This window comes from Poecile atricapillus, chromosome Z, assembly GCF_030490865.1.
Source record: "Poecile atricapillus isolate bPoeAtr1 chromosome Z, bPoeAtr1.hap1, whole genome shotgun sequence".
In the NCBI taxonomy this organism is placed as follows: domain Eukaryota; kingdom Metazoa; phylum Chordata; class Aves; order Passeriformes; family Paridae; genus Poecile; species Poecile atricapillus.
The window spans coordinates 92,617,321-92,642,063 of record NC_081289.1 but is presented as its reverse complement, the minus strand read 5'-3'; the positions used below and the strand labels follow the sequence as shown (position 1 = coordinate 92,642,063).

General features: G+C 42.5%; 1 protein-coding gene across 3 annotated transcripts in view; it reads right to left on the bottom strand.

Annotated features, from left to right (window-relative positions):
* Positions 1–357: 357 nt before the first annotated feature.
* Positions 358–24,743, bottom strand: part of PALM2AKAP2 (PALM2 and AKAP2 fusion) — a 265,174-nt gene continuing 240,788 nt past the window's right edge. For 2 of the 3 annotated variants that reach the window (XM_058864758.1, XM_058864760.1), the window contains 4 exons: positions 15,914–18,314; positions 9,791–9,969; positions 6,634–6,672; positions 358–550 (listed from right to left, as the gene is read on the bottom strand). In XM_058864758.1, coding sequence (XP_058720741.1) covers positions 458–550; positions 6,634–6,672; positions 9,791–9,969; positions 15,914–18,314 — 2,712 coding nt within the window. In that variant the 3' untranslated portion in view covers positions 358–457. The remainder of the gene's footprint in view (positions 551–6,633; positions 6,673–9,790; positions 9,970–15,913; positions 18,315–24,743) is intronic. The other variant, XM_058864759.1, reaches the window with a different exon arrangement.

The following is a 24,743-nucleotide window of genomic DNA, read 5'->3' as shown; positions in this document are numbered from 1 at the left end:
GGACTGTGGTCCTGGGGGCAGGCAGGGCTGGCAATTCAGTCAGTGAGAAATGCAAGTGTGAGCCCTGGCCGCAGACTCCTCCATGAATGACTTCCTGCCACATGCCTGCAGCCTGTCTGGTCCGTGGGCACAGTCACCCTCTTGTGCCCACCCCCAAGGGCTCCCACCCCCTGCACCCTCTCCATTGCATTATTTCAGAGGGGAGATGGAGGGAAGAAGAAGGGGCTGTTTTCTAGGTGTGTTTTTTCCTGTAGTTTTAGGATTGCCAGGAGCTGGATCATTTCTGTGTCTATGTGCATCGAGTTTGTCATGTATTTAATAAATATTGGACTAAAATGCTGCTGCTTTCATGGTGGGTTTTTGTGTTCGCTTTTTTTTTTTTTTTCTTCCTCTTTCTTCCTTTCTCTTTTTTTTTGGTTCCGGCATGCCTGGTTGCTGTCTTCACACTGCAGCGTGGTTATTCGTCCTCCTCTCGGTTGGCATAAATGCCAGCTTCCCAGCGCAACGCCAGAGCGCTCTTCCTGCGGTTCACCCTGGTTGCCTCGAGGACCTGGTCAGGAGAGAAAAGGAAAGCACAGGCTGTCACTCAGCTGGCCCTGCTCTCAAGGTGTCCCACACTGTGTGCCCAGGCAGGCAGGGACCAGCCGGGTGGGCAGGGACCAGCCAGGCCAGCCCTCCCCACAGGGCTGCAGTGCCACAGCCTGTGCAGAGAAGGAAGACATGCCATGAAGCACTTGATGATGTGAAAGTGGGGGGATGGCACACAGGAGCAAAGCCACACCACAGGAGGACAGAAGTGGTAGGAGTTATCTGACAGTGTCCAGCTCTCTGCAGGGGAGCCCCAGCTGACCTCTAGCAGGCCAGCTGCAATTGCCCCATCCCAGGGTCCTGGCTTCCTCCCCAGGGTCAAGTTTAGTTAAGTTTTAAACTAAAACTGCACACCTTCAGTACCAGGAGCCAGCAACCAGCCTGCAGCTTTGTCCAGAGGCTGCTCTGGAGCTGCACATGAAGCCCAGTAAGCAGACAGCTGCCTATATCAGTACATCACCCTCTCAGGCAGGACCAGGCAGCACCTGCCTCCAGACCCTGCCCCTTCTGGTGGTCGTTGGGTGGCAGCACAACTGTGATCAAAAGTGCTCCTGGAGTGAAAAAATCACTCACATGCAAAAGGAGATTTACACAAGGAAGGCCTACAAAGCCTGGCACAAGATGGGCCCGATACATTTTTATGTATTTCATACACACACATCATGCACACAAGTATATACACACAGTGTGTACATATTCACATACATAAACAATTAACTAAAAATATAAGAAACAGATTTAACATGTGTTTTGAGAAAGTCAAAAGGAAAACGAGACAACACCAAAAGGCATTATTGTGATGTGTCAGAGGTACTCCTCAGCAAATAATGCATGGCTGTGGGTGTTTTCCACACAGCAGTGAGATATAAAGGGGTATGGAGCCTTCTTACACAAGCACATGACAATGTTATTCCCTGACCAACACTGAATAACAGCTCCATTATGAAACTACAGAGCTGGAAATGTCAACTTCCCCCAGTGCATTTTAACCATCCCTCCCAAAGAAGCAAACTTTTGAAGTTTTTTACATCAGTTAAAAAAAATCCCACAACAAATACATGACTCTTCACTGAAGCAATGCTGGCCATGCCTCGTCCCTAATGCTTCCTGCAAGCTGCTCTGTGCACTCCCTGACTGCAGAAGAGCAGATGACCTTTTGAGACAGGATAATGGTATTTAACTCTTCTGTGAAGAAAATCACAAGTAGTAAGGACTGAAGCCTTGACCACAATAAAACTTAAGACTAAAGAAATTCTTCTTCCAGCTTGTGACAAGCTGTGGCTGGAAGAGTACACAGGTGCTAGGCTCCTGTACAGGCAGTATCAGAAAATCTGCTCTGAACTGCCAGCTGAAATTACAGGCCACCGTAACTTTGCTTATGGGAATGAGAATGCACTACTGCAGTTACGCTAATTGTAACCTCTAGACCTTCACTCAGAAGCTGAAGACAGGATGGACTTTTGCCAGCATTAGTATTTCTTTGCCTTCTTAGTTTCTTTTGACTATGACTATGAACAGGCCAAAGAACTGAAGACAAAATCTGGCCAACAGAGATGAATTATAACAAAAACTCCATCTCATGCTCAGCACTGACCATGGCTACAAAGTTAGTCCAGGTCCACTAGAGGGATTTTGTTCTGAAATTTTGCCCAAAATCATGCCCCCTCTTTTTGCAGAACAACCACCAAAAGGAGGGACCAGGGCTAAGTGTTTCTTTTTATCCTAGCAGAAGGCAAATGTGCTGATAAACCTAGCAACTTATTAATAAACAAACAAACAAACAAACAAACAAATAAATAAATAACCGCCCCAAAAAAATCAGTAGGAAAAAACTGGTCTGAGACATCAGCCTGTAAGCTGTGTACTGGAGTTACTCACCCTGCAGAATGCCTGAACCCAGAAAAGAAATGCCTGACACCCCAAATTGAGCAACAGAAGCAAAAGTGGAAGTGGGTATCAGTGCATCATTCAGCATAAATTTCAAATTAAAACTGCCACTGTATTTTTAAATAAGGTGTGTGGAATTTGGCCTGCAAAGATATGTCAGTTGAAAATAAAATGGATTTTACATAGTTTAGAACAGTTTGAAATCTCCAGCTTCTTTACTGGACATCACAGTACTGTGAGGGTCTCTGGTGATGGACCGGAACAGTCAGGACACTTAAACTTTGAAGATTCCTGCTTTGGATCAGTCAGCTTGTATTTGTCTTAAAAGATGGCAATAGGGTTTCTTCCCTTTATCCCTGGTCTGCACATCTACCCCAAGTTTGTCTGATTCTACAAATGCTGCTGGCTCTCCAAGCAAAACTGTATCCAGATTCGTATCAGAGGTACCATGAGGACATTGAATGTAGTCTTCAACCTTGCAGGAAAGCAAGTCTGGGGCTCAGTATTAACACTAAATGGTATAGCATATAAACCTTTTGAATAGTTATTCCAGAATAATTCTTCTAATCTACTGAAAAGAGCATCTGACCTAAAACAACCCTTGTTTTCACAAGGCTGTGACAGTTTTAGACCCGCTAGAGGAAACAGTGGCATAATTATAGCATGCAACTGGAATGACTGAGTGGGGAATTGGGACTCCTCAATGGAACACTGAATTCATGACCCAGGAAGCTGCTTGCCTAAAAATAGCCAACTGACTCCATTTCAAAATATATTTGGCCTGTCTCGGGGCTGTCTCTAGACCCACAATGAGTGCAGCACTCCCAGGCTCTCCACAGCAAGTCAAGAATGCTACCACAATGCCTCCCAAACACCCTCCTTGACGATGCCCTGCAACAGCTGAGTGGGAGCAGGCAGGGCCAGGCTTGCTGCTCAGGGTGTCCTAAGGCAGCCAGGGCCATAACTGCATGCATCCGGAAGATCATGAAGCAGACGCTTCACTTAAGCTTAGGCTTCTTCAGCCTATGAACTATGTCCTAATGAAAAGGCATCAGGGAAAAAAGCAATGTTACATAAAATGTCTTATTTGGCAGAGGTGATTTAAATACCAGCTGTAGAAGAAGAACTTGGAGAGCAGAAGTAGGTTTGAGGGAAAAACAAAAGATATGTAGGGCTGTAAAAACTGCTCTTTATCTCTCTGCAGAAGATTTTTTCTGATCTTGTGGTTGCAGCTTGAGGTCTCGCTAAGAATTGCAGAGGGTTCTTTCCTTGAATATTTAATTTATTTTTGAGGGTTTTAGGGGGGAAAAAATTGAAACAGCTGCCAGCTGGTGTATTCAACAGGTGTATGAATAATTTTTCTATCCATCTTAAAGATGGAGACTAGCCCATACTGAGTTTCCCTCCATCAGATTTAACAAATCCAGCACATAGCTTACAGCTTTAATAACTGCTGTCTTACTGACAACAATAGGAAGCAATATATATTTATATACACGCTTTAGCAGAAATAATATTTATCACAACCACTGAAGTAGTGGTGTTTTTTGAGTAGTCAGAAAACTGACTGCTATATAGTTAAAGACAATTTTTGTTGAGCAGTAGTGGGAAATCTGATGTGGATGTGAAACAGGTTTTCTGAGGTTTAATATTTAACTGATTCTTCCCGTCTGAATCTGGAAGAACTAAAAGTAAAAAAGAAAACAGAAAATGCAAAGGTCTACATGTCTAAAATCTGTGAGTGCTATGTGGTAAAGTTGCTTCAGAAAACATTCCTGGAGCACAGCGTGCATAAAGAGATGGAAGCACAAATGCAGGGAACTGGCTGCCTGTTCCTGCAGATGTGAGCATTCCTGCTCAGGAATGGTAAACTAAATGCTCTAAATAAAACTGGAACTACCGAGAGAACATCTATTTCTCCAGCATGGAGGTATTTTCTTTACTGTTACTATTTAATGCTGTTTACTGAATACCAGACTGCTAGTAAACACAGTGAGGAGCTGGGTATCAGAGATTAAAATGTGTTTCCTTGAAACAAGACAATGGCAGTATTAAATTGCTGCTTCTCACTATTAAAACATGAACTGTGTGCCCTAAGCCATCAAATCTAGTATGTTCATCTTCTCTTCTGTAACACAAAAATTTTCAGCAGTAGCCTTTAATGTTGCATAAAAGTCACCTTACTGCAGTTATCTGCTACAACATGATTGGTATTAAGGAAATTCAAGCTAATGATCTGTACATTTGAATATATGTATAGCTGTAAGGTCAGAAACAGAAGGTTTGGAGGATAAAAATGTCCTATTTAGGGGACAGGGACATAGGTCTCTTTAAAAAGCAGTGGGATGTGCTTTTAGTACAGGCTGCAGGAATTTGGGGGTGATGCAAGACATCACCCTAATGAAGCAGGATGCAGTTGCTGTGGTAGCTGAACTTCAGCAGTTACTGTGCCTTGCTGGGGAGCTGCTTTCTGCTTTCCAGAGGGAGCTGTCAGGATGACTGCATGGAAGCCCTTGCTCCCAATTCAGTGCAAGCACAACTGGGACAGCTACAGTGCTGCCAATGGTGATTAAATCTGAGCCACCTGCCTGCACCAGAGTGCATTTTGGAAGGCTCTGGTGAATCGGAGACACAGCTTAGCTGTGGGGTGAGTGGAGAGCAGGGGCATATAGTGCCTTGAGTCTTCTTGTTCTTTCTGAAACAATCTGCCTGGTTTTAGCTGAAGATTTCCAGTGAGAATCACATGGTTTCCTCAGTCCGAGGTTGGATGCTGGGGAATAATAGCCAGAGAACATCCCTTCACCTGAATGAGGAATTGCTGTGTCCTACAGTCTTTTTTATTTCTAGCCCCCTTACCATTCATACACATTCTTTCACAGCTCCTTACTTTTAGTATCATTACCATTACACAAGGTGGACACAAAACTCTTCCTAGCAGAAGACCATGGTCTGGACCTGTAAAATCTACACCTGACCCTTTGCTTCTAACACAACATCAAACACTCTGATCGCTACTTGCTGTTCACAAATCCTGACTTGGATTATTGTGCAGATACTATGAAGGAGAAAAGGCACAACCTCTATTTAAAACCAGGACTCTGAAAGCACACTGCTCTGACACTGATTTAACTACCTATAAATACACAAAGATCAATCACTGGCTTGTATCAGTGTGATAAAAACCACTCTAAATTATTTAATGAATAGGAAATGGCATAGACTTTTCTTTGCTTTACTCTCCAGGCCAGAAAATGTTCATGTACTTGTCTTGAGATAGCTGATATAGTCAAGTATATTATGGAATAGGAAAAAAATGCTGGTGTGGGACAAATGAATTTCAGTCACTACCACAATCTGCAGAGAAAATTACAGGTATTTGAAATATACATGTTACTGAGCACCTCATTCTTAACAAAGATTGTGAAAGTGTAGTTAGTATCAACTACCTGCTCTTAAAATTACAGCCTTTGGCAAAGTCCAGCTTTGTGGGGATAAGGACTGTGCCAATTACTACTTTGCTAAAATACCAAATGTCACTGTAAATACCCTCTATTGGATAGATCTGGATTTATTCCACCCTGAGACAAACACTGATGCTAAGTTGTGGAACTGTGATCAGTCATCACATCACAACAGACAGGGATAAGGAAAGGTTCACAAAATGGAACAGACTGAGGCCATGCACTTGTATCTGACTCTTCCACATACGAAAGAGCGGTGTGCAGGTTTTTTTACAAAATACTAGAGATTTTGATAGCCTTAAATACATTGTAATCACAGACAAAGGAAAGCCACAGAAATTTCATGCAGCATCTGAAGATGCTTGGATCCCAGGTTTAGCTTTGCCAGCGAAATGGTAAGAGGAATTATGGGGAAGTTCTCATTTCTCACCTCAGGAATGCTCCAGTCCCAGCCAACAGCTCCCATCCCTTTAATTACAACCCCTCCCATGGCAGAAATTGTAACTAGAATCCAAGGGTTAGAAAACCAGCCACACAAATATTTTCTGATGAGAGATATAAGGGAATATCACACACACACACACATTTTTTGTATGAAATGGCACTGACACACATTATGGAAATACCAACTGCAGCAACATGCACTTGGAATCACCATGCAAGAAGAAGCAAAAATAAACAAGCACTTGAAAAGTACCTCGGAAGTAACCTTGCTAGACAGTAATTTACAGGTGTACTGGTAGAAAGGGAAAAGACCAGCATTAGTACATTGAACAAGCATGTTATAACTAGGAAACAAGAAAAAATTACAGAAATTCCAAGAACTGGCACATTCCATAGTATAAAACTTCAAGCAACTTAGTGTCATAAAAAAATAAAAAGGAAGTACTAGCCAGTTTGGTGGCAGTATTTTAATGATGTTGCTTGGCCAGTCTCAGTCTTGTTTACCATCAGTGCTTGACCCATTTCCTTGCTGCTGCTTTTTCTCTTTCACTCATCTGCTGAAACCTGTGCTGCAACACATCCTCTGGAAGAAACTGCTCCCTTTCCTGAGCAGCTAAGTTCTTCCAAGATGCGCTTCACTTGCCCTCTCTTTCTGAAAGGCATAACCCACGGGCCTTGATCCGAGAGGCCACGTTATAGCCACTAAAGCCACTGAAGCCAGACATGAAACAGAAGGTGGTGATGCCTGAAGGAGAGACTAGAGGGTGAATGTCCTACTGAAACCACTCTCCTGTATTTTTTTGTGTCCTTTTTTCAGGGGAAAAGTGGATCTCTATACATCAGTACTGCTGCTGTCCTCAGCATGAGAGGAAGTTCCTGCGGACATGAAATCTTCCAACAAATCTTTCCATCTAGGAGACCATGGCTGCTGTGCCAGGCACCCTGACTGCTCCCAGTACTTGAGGAAGTCTCTGGTTCCCCTCACTCACAAAGAGCAACGCTGAGCCACACTGAGCTCTCAGGATATGATACTCCAAGTAGCAGCTGTCTAGTTGTCAGTTTTGCTCCTTCTCCCACTGTATTTAATGTATTTAAAAATAGTGCATTGATTTGCTATTTTGCTTCTTTAGTTACAGAAATCCTTTTTCCTGAGAACACTGTTCAAATGCTCTCTGCTGACAAATGAAAGCTATTTGTTTTTTAAATAATAGTTGCTTAGTCTGGACTGTAAAAATATTCACTCAAACTGACAGCAGTACAAGTGCAGCATTTCTTATTAAAATTATCTTTCCCTTGTCAATAGCAGAGTTGTTTACCAAAGGAGAGCGGAAAAAGCCAGGGGAAAGAAACAAAACACTCCTGCTGATCTCGGGAAGTTCTCCCTGGGCTCTGCAGGACACAGACCTCTAATAGGATTTTGGGTGGGCAGCAGCAAAAACATCTTGTTTGGCTTCATGCAGTGGGCTTACAGAAGAGGAGAATGACAACAAATCCCAGCACTGTGTGCACTGGGACTCTGCAAATTCACTGAAGCCTTGAAAATTCATGACAGAGAAGGATCTATCCCACGGGTTGTCTGAGTGGCACCAATGCTCTGGCAGGGCATCTTTGCGCGGTCAGGGACTGGGCAGTAGTGGAGAGCTGAGATGGCACCCAGAGCACACTTCAGACACTGCCCAGACCACTGACCAGCACTGACATCACTTCAAACTGTAACAGAGACCAGGCAACTGTGGTCAGTTGCTTTGCAGAGCACATCTGCAGCTCTGCAAACACTTGAGGAACTCTGCTCAGGTAAATGAGCAGGAGCTAAGATTTCAGCCAAAAGCCACCACTTCATGGGCAGGGCAGGTCACCTTCACTCTTCACAGGGGCAGAGGAAGAGCACAGGGTGAGTACAAGCTGAGTGCCACCCCACTAGCAAAGCAGCTGAAGTTTCCAGCCACCAGGGTGATGGTCTCGGTATGGAACTCCAGTGTTGGTTTGCACAGTGGGTGTTTTATACCCAACTTTTTCTAATGTTCCTCTCAGCTTCTGCAAAGGTCATGGGAGTTGCCCTGCAAGCCTCTGAGCATCTTCAGGGAGAGATGTTCTGGGGAGATGCCAGGAAACAGCACTCACCAGAGCAGGTGGGGCCACCCAATTTCACTGGGTGCTTTGTGGAGGGAGAGGAAACCAGAATGGCCCCTTCCTATGATGTAGCCCCAAGACACCTCTGCCAGAATGAGACATGCTCCTGTGCACAAGCTGGCTTTCTGTCTGCTGTAGAAGTCTGATGGACAATGGAACCTTGTTTTTCAGTGGCCTCAGTAGAATAAGGGACCAGAAAGTTTCTGGTGTGCACTGGAAATGAAATCCATCTGCATTTTTAGTTAGTGCAAAAAAGTGCAACAGTCCATAGTCCCTCCATAGTCCATTCCTTCTGATTTTTTGTACCTTTTGCTACTGTGCAATATTCACAAGTAGTGATTAAAAGCTGCCAGTGCAGTATTCATATTACAAACCTTCACTTATATCTATACCCCTAATGAGAGCCTGCCTTTAATGAGCATTACTAGAAAGCAGTTTGTTGGAGAGTCCTTGGCAGCAGGGTCATTGCTCAGACATCTTCGGGAAATGTCTGGAGGACTTTGGCTGCTTCAGCAAACCTTGTGCCCATTTAAGGAGTCTGACATTTAATTTGTATCTGACTATCTTCTGCATATTGCACAGTAATAATGACTCTAAATAAGAAAAAGTTCATGCTCTCTTAGGAAAAAGATTTTCCTGAATTTTCCAGTTACAAAATCTCTGGGTCTTCATATTAGTGTCTTTAATAAAGAACACCTTAATTCAGATAAACTACTACTGCTTATGTGGAAGAAAGACAACAAATCCAACAACAACACGCTGGCTGTTGAAGGGTCCAAGTTAACTTTTGAGACACTCCCAGTCTAGTTCCACAACGTGTGGTTTCTAGGGAAGTTACCAACTTAAAGTGAAGACTGAGCACACTTGGACTGTACTTTGGGGGGGTCTACAAAAACAGGTGTGTTTACCTGTATTCACAGGTGTGAATACATGCTTGATCCACAAATTTCAAAGTGTCACCGAAATAACACATTGGAGGGTCTTGGTGATGTGTGAATTAACAGAATCTACCAATTGGAGGGCAGCTACCCACTGTTCTTATTATTAGTTAGCATAATTAACTAAAATGAAATGTAATATGAGTGTGCAGTTGCACACTCCTCACTCATCTGCCTCCTTCCATTTTGAACACCTGTCCCTTATGATGTGTTAACATCCTTACCCACTTGCAAGGTCATCTGAGCAGATTCTGGTAAAATAATCTTTTCCAGTGTCTGCTGGTTGTTGCAAGTTATGGTCTCTAGCAGAGAGCAAAATGGGAAAAGGAGAACTGCACTTACCGCACTGTCGTCCATCCTTTCTCGTCTCTTGGTTTTGTGTGTTTCATAATCCTCCATGAGGGTCTGCATCAGGTTCTTGGGTCGCTGGGCTCCTGCAGACTCCTCGGGTGGAGGGTCCACCTGTGAGGCAGGGCCTTCTGTGGTGGGGGATGGAGGAGGCTTGATCTTCTCTATCTTCCCTGCAATGACATGAAAAAGAATGACCCTTTCTAAGCTGAAGAATCACAAATTGTTTACCGAAGATGACAGCTGGAGAATCATTTTCAGCAGGTTTTGAACGAGGAAGGAGTTTGGAATGAAGTCTGTGAAACAATCTGTTATATCAGGATGGTCATGGACTTTAAAAAAACTCTCCCTCTTCCTGTAATCCACTACACCAAAACACTACAAAATTTTTTTACAAAATCACAGTTTACAAAATTACCTGCTTGAAATACCCGTTTCCTCCTACAGGATACATTTATGCGATTTGGAAATGTTAGTAAGATTCTGGAAAACCACAAAATTATTTTCTTCTTGCTTAGCCAATGCAACACACAGAGACCATGCATGAGACATCCAAAGAAGGTGTCTTAAACCCAGCTGCCTTCTCTTTTTCCAGTGCTTTTTTTCTGCTTTGTAAGCAAGAAAGGCTTTGGGGATCAATCCCCAGTGCTGGTCTTCCTTGCAGCAGCTTCCTGCAGGTTGCACAGAGTGCTCCTGGTCTCCTGTCCTATAAACTCTTGGTTCAGATAGGGCCTTTGAGATTCCTCCTGGTTGAAGGAAAGCCAGAGAGAACTGATTTTTCTCTCTGGCTGACCCCATTGCACCCAATGTAAGGTCACTGTTTTGAGCACAGTGACCACAAAGGCACACCAGAACAAGACACTGCTACTATAAGCTGCAGGAGAGCTCACAGGTGGACAACCCATGCTTCTTTGGGAAGGGCAGTTTGCCTTTCTCATCACCAGGCACTGACTTGGGGTGAATCACCCACCATGTCCTGCTGGGGAGAATGTGGACGACAGTGGCAGCTCATGGGAATGATATGTGGGGGCTCTCAGCTGTGATAGGAGAAAGAAATGCTGAATCAAAACCACATTTCCACGGGACCATCACCAACTCTTTGAAATAAGACACTTCAATGCATGTAAAAAGAATAATACCATAAAAGGAGAAAAATACCCACTGCAAACCCCTTATGTATAAGTGAAATAACCAGAAGGATCATGCTGATTTTCAGGAAACTTGTTACTGAAACAAATGAAAACCCTAGCTGATCCTTCAAAAAGCAAAAAGCATCATGACAGTTGCAGCCACTAGAGAGCAGCCTTGAAATCTCCAGTAAGAATCAACAGGATTTATTCTTGAAAGAAGTGAGCCAACACTGCTGAAGTATTTTTACAAGAACTCCCCTTGCCAGGCTTTTTAAATTTCTGATCAATGTTGAAAAACCCAGCATGATTAATTTTTCATTACAGGCTTAATTTAACCTGGGCAGTGAGGTGATGTGGCTGGGAATCCACCCTCTTTGTACCACCCTACCAGAGCCTGGAGGGGGAGTTTCTATGGGCCTGGGTTCTTCTCCAGGTTGCATCAGGACTCGCTCAAACAAGCAGAAGTTGTGCTGCCAAAGCAGAAGCTAACAGTGCGTCCTGAGCTGCCCAGCTGCACCCATGTGTGACAGCTTAGACTGCAGGAGAGACTTGAAACTACTGTCACCCTGCCAGTTAGGCCCAGTGGGTAAAAAAGTGTGCTGAAAATGAAGGCCTGATTAAGGGTCAGATATCTTGCTGTATTGCTTCGTTCTTACACTAGCAATTGCCTTGGATGGATGGATGCAATGAAGGAAGAATGAGGCTTTTCAGATCCCTGCCCAACTTGTACCTTCTCCAGGGATACAGACACACCACAGGATGCTCAAATCTATGGACAAAACTAACGGCTGAAAAGAGATCCTTCCACTCCTCTTTGCCTGGAAAACAATGCAAATAGGTTTTGGGGGTTTCCATTAAAGAAAGGGGCTATCTTCAGGCACAACTGTTCACCCTGGATGGGAGGCCCTTCAATTTTTATAATCACAGAAGCAAAAACCATTCATGTTGGAAAAGACCTTCAAAATAATTGACTCCAAGCTTTGTATTGCATGTGTGTATATATATATAAGTATACAATATATGTAACATGTATTATACATACGTGTATTTATATGAACTCACATCTACATATACATCTTTACTTTTTACTTAGAAATGTTGTTGAAATTTTTTAAAGCTATTTGCATAGCAGAGAAAAAATTCAAAATAAGACATTTCAGCAGGACAGGTTGTTTTAGGAAACCAGTCTGTGCTGGAGTCAGGGGATTGCTGAAGTACATCAAAGAAAAGATCCCTCCAGTAATACAGAGCCTCATTACCACACCAGGTGGACTCCTTTGCTCTTCTTGAGCACCAGGTGAGCAATGCAAATATGCAAAATCACAAACAAACAAACAGTAAATAAAGAACCTCTAAAAGATTCTCACTTCACAGACATCTTCCAGTAGGAGGGAGTAAGAAAGCAAAGGGCAAATGAGCTGGGTTAGTATGTTGTTAAGGCACTCCTGGAAATTTTCTGGGGATGACTGATGAGCACTCCAGAGGAATCCTTGGAGAAAATTATTAACTTTCTTTTTTTCATACCAGTGACTGTAAAGGGGTAAGGAAACAGCATCTTCTGTAAACATTTCTGCTCTATCCTTTCTCAAAATTCTAATTTTAAAAGGAAGTTCATGCATATGTATTATATCCAATCCTCATTCTGTACCTGTAAAAAATGTACATAAAAAGGCATTAAAAATTTTGCAATGACCGCAAAACATCTTGCCTCCAAGTTTCTGCTTTTCTTACCACCATACAAAAAGTATCCTCATGCTATGGCTGAACCTGAGAAGCTTCCTAAACATAGGTCTTTATTGGAGAAAAATTGAAGTGGAAAATGGTTTCAAGGCTGAAGCAGTTCCTCTGACAGAGTCTTTGGCTCCACAGCTGCCACTCAGGGTAAGAAAGCAGAGAGAAGAAAGAAAAGGCCAGCACACACACATCCCTCACAGCTGGGATACATGGTGACTACCCTTATAGCAATACTCTGGTAATTTTTGGTCTATCTTGAGGTTCCTCATGCAAGAAAGCCAACTTTTTTTGGAAAAATTCAAAGGTTCTTCATCTTTACCTTTCCAGGATTGCCCCACAGGTCTTCTCCAGTGTATACATTTCACTGAAATTATGCTGTGTCTCAATTCAGTGGTCTGAGATGATTTAAAAGGTTGCCTTGAAGCATCAACAAACAATTTTAAAGGACAACTGTTAGCAGTACATATGTTTATTACTAAGAGACCTTTTGCATTGTTCTGGGTGACTGGCAGACAAATTGAGTGTTACCATCAGTTTTATGAAAGTTGCATGTCATGGTGAGTAAAGCCATCTGAAGTAATTAGCAGTTACTGGGCACATACACCATATGAATTGTGTTAATCTGCCACACTTCAGTTAAATTACAGTGCAGTTCACTGCAGCCTCTTTCTGTGGTTTGTCTTTCTGTTACCTAGCTAAGTGTCCACCTGGTTCAAAGAAGTGAAGGGGAGCAGCAGTAATAAATAATCAGGAAACATCAGGAGTCCTATTAAAGCTACTTTGTCCAGACGTCCACCTAAAATCAGCCTGATTGTTAAGCCATTGCTAATTAAGTTTATTATTATACCTTCTCAAAAGACTGAGTATGCACTTCCACACTTAAGGATTAGAAACAGGTTTTTCAAATTTATACTTGACTCCTTAATCCCTTTCTCCTGAGTTATCCTGATGTTAGTGCCAATTCTTTATTTGAAAAAGGCAATTTGCTGACAGAAATACCTCCGTTTCTTCTTTATTATTATTATTATTATCATCATCAGTAGTAGAATTACTTTTCTTTGTAAAACTAGATATACATACTGCAGTACCAGACATATTCTACAGCATATTCCTTACTGGGCCAACCAGAAGCAGCTTTTCCTTTCTGCTCTGAATGTCACCTCTGTCTACCCGAACAGCTTGATGTTTGTGCCTCTGCTAAATTATATTTATCCTTTTTTCACAAATATTGAAAAGATTCTGTAACTAATAAAAGGGAAGTTTCTGCAATCTTGCAAGGGATTACATGGTATTCCTCCACCCTATTTCTAAGGATGCCTGCAGGCGTTAACAGCAATACAGCTGGCTAAAGGGACAGCAGAGAAGAGATGAACTGATGATTACACACCTTCCAATGCTAAGGGTCCTGAGCTGATGTTCTGCAGATGAGAGCTATGCTGAGCACATCTGCTGTTCAGAAAGCACCAAAAGTAGAAGAACTAAGAACTTTGGCAGTGTTCTTAGAGTTTTGTTTTTTTTTTTATCAATGATATTCTGAAACACTGCCACATATTCATTTTTTCCTAGAAATTATTTCTTTGCCTTGTCACCGGCTGCAAATTGCAGTAGCTTGAGTCATTGGCTAAGAGATCCCTATTCTCTTTCTTGAACATATGGCAGTTGGGCATCTAAAGGAAACTGTCTGGAATGATTCATTATAAACAGAAGTTTATAATTTTCTCTAGAATGTAGTTTATGACAAGCATTTTTACAGACACAAAGTAAATGCCTTGTTGTGTAGAGAAACTACACTGTTTTCCCAGAAGTGTGTACACTGTTTTCCCAGAAGCTCTGTTAAAACAAGCATTAGTGTCAGCAGCCCATCCGACATCACTTCTAAGTAAAATACTATCATTATCTGCCCCATTTTGAGCACTTTCAGCTACAGATGATACTGTTTTTGAACATAGTCGTGAGCACACCTTTACGAAACAAAGTCCTCCTAACTGACGTCTGTGGTGCCCTGTATTCACATCTTGTCAGACATTTCTCAGAACACCTCAGATTAGAGAGGATCCTTAAGAAAAATGCTGTACTGGAGGAGTTATAATAACACCACTTCAAAGAAAAGATTGGTATTTGCTACATTTTTTTCAAGGAATACATGTTAAGACCATCCTCTTTGCAGAAGAAACAAAACTAAGTATTCACTATTTATGTGCTTCATAAAACTCCAAATTCACAATCATATTGAGTAATGGGCTAAATCTACATCTTATTCAAGCTTACAAAGACTTTCAAAAGAAAATGAATACCACTAGCTCATATTTGCACCAGTAGAAATAAAGACAAGTACTTAAAGAAATTTAAGTACTCTTGGTAAAATGAATACTTTTTCATGATGATCACTGTTGTTAAATCTTACAGGCACTTGCAAAGCATATGTATATGCTTAATAAAAATCACTACACAGAAATAAGCCTGGTGTGTGTTTCTGGGGATTTTTAAGATGTATTTTTTTCTGTATTATATTTAGAAGGCATCAGTGCTTGACATTATTTCTTGAGAAGGTGAAGAGGGAGAAAGATATCCTGTAACTGCTGTGAATGTCAGCAGAAGAACCCAGAAACTGATCAGTCAAGAGGACTTCTGCTGAATCTGTGGAACATTTTGTTTGTGATGCCTGTTATAATTCAGTAGTGAGTAATATCAGCTAAAATACATGGCAACTCATAGCTCTAGATAACATTTTACAAGACAAAGCTCATCAAGACCAAGACCTCAAAACAGAAAGCAAAGCACCCAGAAAAAGAAGTCTGATTCATATCCCAAAATCTGCACATCTCCTTCCCAAATGACGTGCAAGAGAACAGGAAGCCTATTAAGGGAGGCCTTGGATGTTTGTCTTTCAAATAGCCACACAGCTGTAGAAACTGCAGCTGTACTTCCTTGAGATGATCCTAAATTTCAGTGGGTGGTCTGAGCACTACAGTGGACATATCATGCTACAGTGTGGCAGTGAGTGAATACAGAACAGCATTTAGTAAAGATTATCAGCATCTCTGCACTGTATTTGTGAAAAAACATAACTTTTTGCAGGTGTGCACATGGCCAGAAAATTAAGCTGCCCCATGCAGTTTCCAAGCAGATGAAGTCACCTGCCCTCCCACCCCCTGCAAAACAATATTTTCATTAAAAAAAATGACATAAAATCTAAACCATACCTGACCCGTCAGTCCCATTTCATTTCGCCTCTGACACGTTGGGCTCTTACCTGGTGCAGTTTTGTAAGACACGGTTCTGGTGGGCATGGGTGGTGCGCTCTTTGTAACAGGGCTTGGTGCCATTTGCAGACCCTGCCGCTGCCTCTTCAGCTCCTCTTCTCGTTCCTGGGCAGCTCTGATCTCCTCTTCTATCATCGACAAAGTCCGCTGTTTCCTTGACCGTAACTTGAAAGGGCCCACGGTCACTTCAGGCTCCTGTGTGGCCAGGATAGAGGCGGTGCTCCGAAGCTCTGCTGCCTCTGAGTACTTGCTGAAATAGCTGACCTCATGCCTGTTTTCCTCCACAAGGAATGGCTGGCTGGCTGAGTACATGGGTGACTGCTGCAAACTCTTCCCTTCCCTGAGTCCTGAGTCTTCCTCTTTTGAAGTCTTTGGTATGGTGTCCCTTTTTTCTTGAACTGGTGAAGACACCTGGGGTGGCTCAAACATTGGGTTCTGATGCTCCTTGGAGACTGAAGCTGGCCTGGTGCTGGCTGGCTGCTCTTTGGCTGAGACCTCTTTCTCTGCTGGGATTTCATCATCCTTCGGGTTTCCTTTATCCACCTGCTCAGCTATGGCTTGTTGGATGGCGTTTTGAACCAGCAGGCCAGCGTGGTACTCCAGCTGGTCATCCATCAGCATGGAGTCTGCCAAGGCAGATGAGGGTGAATCACAGCCTGGGTCACTGAAAGACTTGGAGATGCCTTCAGCCCTGCACTCTGCTGGAGTTTCGGCCTGTGGGGTCTGCGGCAGAGAGAAATCCGCTAGAGAACTTTCCTGCAGGGCGCTCATGGTCTCATTGGAGGCACCGCTGTCACTTATGTTATCCATGCTGAAGTCATTGGAAAGGGTCTCCAAGACAGTGGTATCCTGAGACCTGACAGACAGGTCATCCAAACCAGAGTCAAGCTCCTCTGGAGGTGAAGAGGCGCTGCCTGACTTTGGGAAGTGATCTAGAATTCCCTGTCCATCATCCTTCACCATTGTGAAGACTGCCTTTGCACTCATGAATTCTCCATCCTCTGCCCACAGTTTTGAGGTTGGTCCAGCTCTGGGGCTATCACTGCAAGGTAACTCTCTTGCTGTGTCAGCCGTGGTAGTGTGAGTGCTTTTGTCATCTTCTGAGCTACAGGAGACTTTCTGTGCTTTGACAGCTGTGGCACTGGTACCCTCAAGCTGTCCAGTTTGTCCACACACTGAAACGGGTCTCGTCACAGAGGACACTGGCCTGTCCATATATGGAGAATTGAGGCTTTTGTAGAAGGGTTTGATGGAGAACATTTTGGGTGTTCCTGAACGCCTTGGTGGGGCCTGACCCTGAGATGGACCTGAATGCTCCATCAGCTGGAACTGCTTCCTGGCAGCCGAGAAGTCAATTTGCTCTGTGACAATATCTTCTTTCTTGATATTGACTGGCTCTGGGGATACAAATGAGCAGCTGACCTGTTTGGGGGATGTTGGTGCTGCACCTTGCTGCTGCTGCTGTTGCTGCCTCTCCTTGCGCTCCTTGTACTTCTTGTGAGACTCCAGATGCTCCTCATCCAGTTGATCCTCCAGGGGCTTCTCCTGAGGAGGGTTCCACCATTTGGCAGCAATACTGGGGTTTTTCTTGACCGCCTGGCTTTTTATGAGTTCCCTTCTTTCTTTTTCAAGTTCCATCATTTCTTCCGATGGTCTCACTTTGCGGACTCTGTATTTTTCCTTCTCTTCCTCATCTTCAAAGAGCTTTGAGGGCTTTTTGTCTTCATGGAAGGCTCGCAGTTCAAACTTTGCCTCTTTCTTAAGGGTTGTAAGAGTTGTTTCTCCATCCTTAGAGGATCTTCTAGAACTGTTTGAAGAAGTAGGACTTCCTGGCACCTTCAGACTCTCCCTAGTGTCTTCTTTCAGTCCACCCAAGAAATGGCCATTAGATTCCAGGTTCTCATCTGTTATACTAGCTTCACATGTCTCAACCTCCAAGGATGCCTGCTTGTCTACTACGTTTTCTTCCCTTTCACTGGATACTGACTCTTTATTGACATTAGCAGATGCTCCTGAACCATCCATAATGGAGACTGCACTTGGTTCAGGGGAGGATGTCCCATTAAATGTACTGTCTGCAGCAGAATCGCAACAATTTGCCTCCAGCACTTCATCTAGGTATCTGATCTCTTTAGCAACTTCACTGTCCAGAGATTCATGCCTGTCCCTAAGTCCATTTCTGCTGGAGGCAGGGGAAAAGAAGTGGGTTGGATTGTCTATTGGATGTGGTGAAGCCACTGTGGTGATGCTTTTATGTTCAGAAACTGGAACTTCAATTTCCATTTTCTCTTCCTTTGTAGCAAGCACAGTAGCTGGCTCCAAGAAATTGGCACAGTTTTGGTCTCTGTTTTTTCTTAACCTGATGTCATCCTCAGGGATTCTGGAAGATTTCTAAAATAAAAGAGAGCAAAATTATGAAGTCTTAAAAAATGAACACCTAATTTTTTTGCAGAGGAAACACTATTTGGAAAACAAATCCTAGCACTTCCTGAAGTTGAGATTAAAGCATTCTCTCAGAGTGTGGGAAAGCAAGGCAAGCCATTAACACAAAAAATAGGAAGTTACCTTACCGTATGCTGGAAAAGGTACTAAAACAAAAACAAACTCTCATTTAAGAATCTCACACTCACCATCCTCTCCCTTTGCCATTAGTTCATGCCTGTGTCTTGCTCTGTGACTAGGAATAAGCTTTGAATTTCTAAGTTAACAGTACCTTGGCAGTTTAGATTACTCAAAGATTTGCATATGCAATATACAACACTTATCATCTTGGTACTCTAAAAATGCTTTCCACACCTAAAGGAAATCACATAATGTTTCTACTGATGAAAAGTATTACTGCCTGTGCTTTGCAGAAACAGATGAAATGTGCCCAAAGAGTTGGTGATTCACATCAAGTTAGGACAAATGATGTGGCAATGGCAGGGAATGTTCAGTTCTCAGTGGCTCAATCCTGGTCATCAAACACAGAGTAGAATTACACGGTGCTGGAAAGACATGGGGTCTTTTTCCATCCCACATGGAAACCCACACACAATAACACTTGGGAGACAGGAAGCATCTGCAACTCCCATAGCATGAAGAGCACCACAAGAAGCACGAGAAGGACCACAGCCATGGTATCCTCCCTCCCACTTCTTTGATCTGTAGTGCAGATGTACTGGATTGATGTTTCTCCCTGATGTGTTGCCTCTGGTCACAAGGAGATTATTGAAATACGTACTATATATGCTTATATATCGGCAGATTTTACTGATCAAGCAGCCTAATGAACTTCCTGAGAGTGAAGTCTGAAGGAACTTAATCCTGATTAAGTTGGTAAATACATCAATTAACTTCTCAATAATTCTATACTGTTAAAAGGCAAAAACAATCCAAAACACCAAAGACAAAGCAAACATGGTTCTTCAAAAAAACATTTGCTAACTTTCTAAATCATGAAAACCAGGAGTGATACATTATTCACTTTGACTCATCTTTTAAAACACAAAGGTAGTACCTGAGGTCTCTGTCTTGCTTTCCATATGTGATTCTATGTGTGAGGCACATCAGAAAGCAAATACCATTGATCAAACCCCATGAACTCAGTAGCTAACAACAAGAGCACCTTTGTCTGGTAGTCACTTCTTGCTGTCCCTTATCCAGCATGCTATTAATACACACTGCAGCAGAAGGTGATCAACAGGGAGCACAACAGCACTTACTACTGACCTGAACAATCACATTGTTTCTGGATTTATATAGGCAGTCAAATGCATTTGACACACCTTAAGGGATTACAGCCAGTCACCCAGAAGAGCTCTTTCTAAAAACACTCTGAAGAGCTTTCTGTCTAATTATGCACTCATCCACAGTTGAAGACAAAGCTGGACTCAGCCATTAATATTTTCTTTCTAATTGTGCTTTAACACTAGAAAAAAATCTTTAAAAATAAACAACCTGCTTTTGTCTAAATATTTTACTTGACAAACTTCACTGGTTTTACTTGCTTCACTTCTTCATTTTCTGTTGACTTTAGAAATATTCCAGCTGAAGTTTATAGCAGTTCTTTTCTAAAAGCATATTGTATTTTTCATCATTTAAATACCTAAATGTGGCCAGTTTCTTCTTTAGTCCTGTTAATGATATATTCAGGAAATCAGATGCTCTGCAAACAAATACAGAGTAAGTATAAAAAGTGCTTACTTTTTCAAGTAGGCGCAGATGGAATGAAAGAATCATAGATAAAGGCTTCTTTTAACCTGAAAGGGCAAGAATTGCCCTTGATTTGCTGGCAGAGCTCCAGGTACATAACAAGTACTCAGGTGACAAGATTTAAGACTGCAATACCTTTTTGATATTTGGGGTTACATCTTCCCTTCTTGACTTGCTGGTGCAAAAAGGAGTATGGTGGCACCTAAAGCACTCTGTGCAAAGTGCAGGACTGAAAGCTGTCCCTTTCCACAGAAGGTATGGGTATGCAATTATCCTGCTAATATTTGCTTCTAATCTGACAGATCAAAGCCACTACTTTGGTAGCTAACTACGTTCTCTGTAGCTACAAAAGCATATCTTGAATGGACACAGAAAATCAGTTAATGAAGATGTGTTCTCCTGCCACTGAAACACATCTCCCTGCAGAGCCAAAACAGAACTGAAGGGCCTCTGGCTCCTGTGCTTTTCATACCTGCACACCATGGAGCTGGAAATACACTCGATTGTCCCAGGGACTGCATTCACTAAAGCATGTCTATTTCCACTGATGCCTTGAGAAGGCTGACCTAGAACAGAGGCTAGACAGAGTTAAGAATAAAGTAGGTGTTAATTGAAAGGCCTTAAAGGATTGGGCAGTACAAGAGCATGGCCAGGGCTACACCCAAGATGGATCTAAAAATGGTCACAAAATGGACAACCAGTCATGAGGTCTCGCATTTTTGTAAGTTTTGGTCCATCTGCATATTTGGGTTATTTGTCCAATTATAGCTTCAGATTATGAAATTCCATCCTTCTTCAGTCCACTGTTGTTTATGCTTTTGGGCCATAAACCTGTAACGATTGTCCTTGATCTCAAGCTGGAAAGGAATTGTTTTGTCTACCTACTCTGTGAAGAGAGCTCACTAACACTTAACATGAAGCTCAGAATAACACACCTAGGCAGCTCAGAATCTGAAAAATATGAAAGCTAAAACTTAAGGCATCACCACCACTGCTCTAATGTGTGAAGCACTCCAGTTCACATCATATTTGGATATTCAAGTTCAGTAAGAGAACTACAGGTGCAGTTTTACGCCCAAATCTCTTAGCAAGTAAGAGCCCATCCTCTCACCATAGCTGCAATCCATAAGGCACATGCATGTAACAGTCCAATCAGGGCATGCATTTTTGACAGCATGTAATTCTGGAAGTGCATGTGTCTATGCAATTAGTGTGGGACATATAATTATGCACCAAAACAGACAAATATGCGGTAAAACCTATGAGGAAACACTGCTTCTTATTGGAGGAGCTTTCAGCGCTAGGGATTAGCAATTGAGCATGAAGGACTCCCAGCACAGCAGAGAAGCCAGTGAGGATTGCTTGGAGGAGCAAAAAAACACATTTAAAAGAGTCACTGATTTTTTTTCCTCAAAACATTGTGGCAGAATCTGGGGACAACTTTGTGAGGTCGTGGCAATGAAGATCACTGTGAGGAGCAGAAATCAATCTACGGATCAATTACTTGAAGAAGATACTGAGATAGCTAAGCACAGAAGTAGATGGCAAAAGAAAGCTTTTCAAGACAGTCCAGGCCACAGCACCTGCCCAGGATAACTGGCTGGGTGTGGGAAAACGGCACATGTTGGGGTGAGCCACCATGGGTGGGAGGAGGTTTGGAGGAGGGGGTCAGTGGGATACACACAGGCCCCATGCCTCACCTGTTTCGTGGAATGAGGCAAGCTTTCCAGGGGGCTGCTTTTGCTCCTCCTTGTCAAGCCTGCACCAGCAGCTTTGTGTTTGCCCCCTACAGGGAGAAGGCTTTTCAATGCCTGCACCATATTACAAAGAACTGTGAATGGGAGAAGGGCTGCATTCAAACCTAATTGTAGTCAGCCACACGGTATTCACAATGATGCCCTTAAACTACTCACACAGACCCAGATTTTCCAGAAGTTGCTGTTACATTTACACAGTCTCTGAATGTGCATTCATTTCTAAGTCAAGATGCAACAGGGCAATTAGTGTCACTTCTACAATGCTGCTGCACTTTAGTAAACTACAGTTATTAGCAGCTTAGAAAATTATTAGCATATTTTCTCTTTGGCTGAATTCTTTATCTACAAAAGTGTAAGTGTTTGGGCAATCAGCTCTTTTTGAAGGAAAAAAAAAAGTGGGTGTATTACTAGCAAGGCCCAACAAACATGCTGCCAGTGCCTTCCTTTGTTTGATGCAACAAAAAATGCCTATGGAAACAAGTGGGAGGCAATACTTCTGAGTCAGATCAACATTCTTCTGAAGCATCAGCTGCAGTGGTGGAAAGGGAGAGGAAAGGATTAAATAATTAAGAAGCTTCATAGTTTACGAAAATCTGAAAGTTTCCTCATTGTGGGCTTCTACAATCACTCCAGCCAAGTTTCAAAACAGATTTTGATGCTGTTGGGTCTCCTGGCTTGATTAGCATTGTCAATCTTCCGCTTCTTCAGCTTCCATATTCTTTTGCAGACGTCCTGTACATCATTTGCTCCTCGTTCCCCTGCTTCAGCACTGAACCAGTATTTTGTTCAACCCTCTCCACTCTTCTCTTCAATCTGACTATTGGGCCCACCATACATGAAGCAGTTTTAGTAGTAAAACCTCATCTGCAGAAGGTTTCCTGGCTAATCCATACCTCCTTGCTGATATCAGTCATCTTCTCCCTCTTTACCTACTGTCTTGGCCTGCCTTCCTGATTGCCTTATTTGCAATTATGAAGGAAGCAAATGATGGATTTGTTAGGAGACTGACTCTGGCAAACCTTCAAGAGAGCAGCTGCTTTCATTCACCTCAGCCTTTTGAAGAACAGTCACCACCTGCCTAACAGATGGAGCCAATCCCAAACACTCTAAAGGCACAAAAGTCAACTGAACCTCTGTAGTTCCAGACAGACACCTTGTCCAGAGACTAGCCAGCAGAAGAATTGCTCCATGCTTGCTAGTGAGAATAAGTCTTTGCAGAACTCATTTTCTTTAGAAGGATGGTAGGACCTGAAGTGTTGCAGTTCTTAACGAACCAGTAAAGCTACAGTTGTAAAAGGTGATAGCATCCATCCCTCACAGATCATGTTCCCTGCCAAACAGCAGGTACTCAGACAGGTGCCACCATCCCACCCATCCCAGGTGGGAATAACAGCCCAAACCACTGTGGCAGCTCCTGTCTCACAATGGGTCCTGAACTCCCTCCCTCCCTCACTGGCAGGGCCTCATGGGACAGCTGCCACCCCATCCATATCCAAAAATGTGGTGAACCCCCCTTGACGCTAGAGGAAGAAGAATGTGACAGTGGGAGCCTTTGCACAATGCAGTGTGAAGAAATGGGCCAATCATCTGTGTTTTGGAAACTTCATACCTGGGTGTGCTAAGAAAAAGCAGTAGCAGGAAAAAAAATGTTCAAAAATATCCTAGAAATAGGGGGGTAAAGGGATGAAGATGACGATGTGGAACTCAAGGAAAGAAAGGGTTTCTACTCACACTACCTACAGAAACTATACATTTTGTTTACAAGACCCAAACCAAAACACAAAAAAACCCCCAAATCCAAACCCAAAGTACTTGCTCCCATGCGAAAAGGTCTCCCCTCTTCATACAGTATCTTATATTGACATCTAAAGGTTTTAAAACTACTAAGGGAAGTGTTGTTCAAAAAATTTACAAGTCTTCCCTTAATGGAATAAAATTCAAGTTTCAGGAAAAAAAAAAATCCTCAAATCCTGTTGCCAGATTTTGAATTTAAGACATGTCAGGCACATGCCGACACCACCTTGAATAGTTCCATTCACAGTCCTACTTGCACACAAAAAGCAAAACCTGGCCTGTTCCTCTCACAGTGCATTATACAGTGTCTTCAATACAAACCTGAAGCAATATCTGGTTACTAAAATGTGTTAGTGTTGAGTGTCACAATGACATTCTCTGCAAGCAGCTCTCTACACTCTTCAGTAACTTTTCTGAGGTAGCTAGAAAGTACAATCTTTTCTTTGTGAAATGCTGGTTTGTCTCCTAAACATTTCAGAAATCAAAAGAGTATATTCAAATGCAACAAGAATCAATGCAACTTCATACTACCACCCCCTAAGAAGCAGTGAGGGGCTCATTTGGAATACAGACAGTAATAAGAGATGTGGGGATACAGTGCCAAAGACTGCTTACTCAGGGAGCTTGCTGTGTAACTTTTTTTACTTGGTTTTCCTATTTCCTTTTTTCATGTTTTAGCAAAGAAGTTGTGATTGCATTAATTCAGAAAACATGTGAAAGGCTTTGCAATATTCTTTTCATTCCATCTGAACCACAGGCTTCAGCTTCCCCATGTGACACACTATAAAGCTCTTTCATCAAATCAAACTACAATCTTCTTTTGCTGCTGTAATAAATTAAAGAGGGATAAAAATGGCCTAAGAATTTTGACTACTTTAATGATAAACATATATTGTGTGACAGGATATTTTAATGATGAAGACACACTCACTTGGTACTGTATTTTTCCATATGTGCCTCTGTAGCTCCAGTGTTTTTTGTGCCCTCAATAACAAATAGGTGACTTTTTTCCTGGGTAAGTCAGGATCCAAATTTGTAATAAGCCTTACTATTTCCTACTAATTCCAGAGTACAT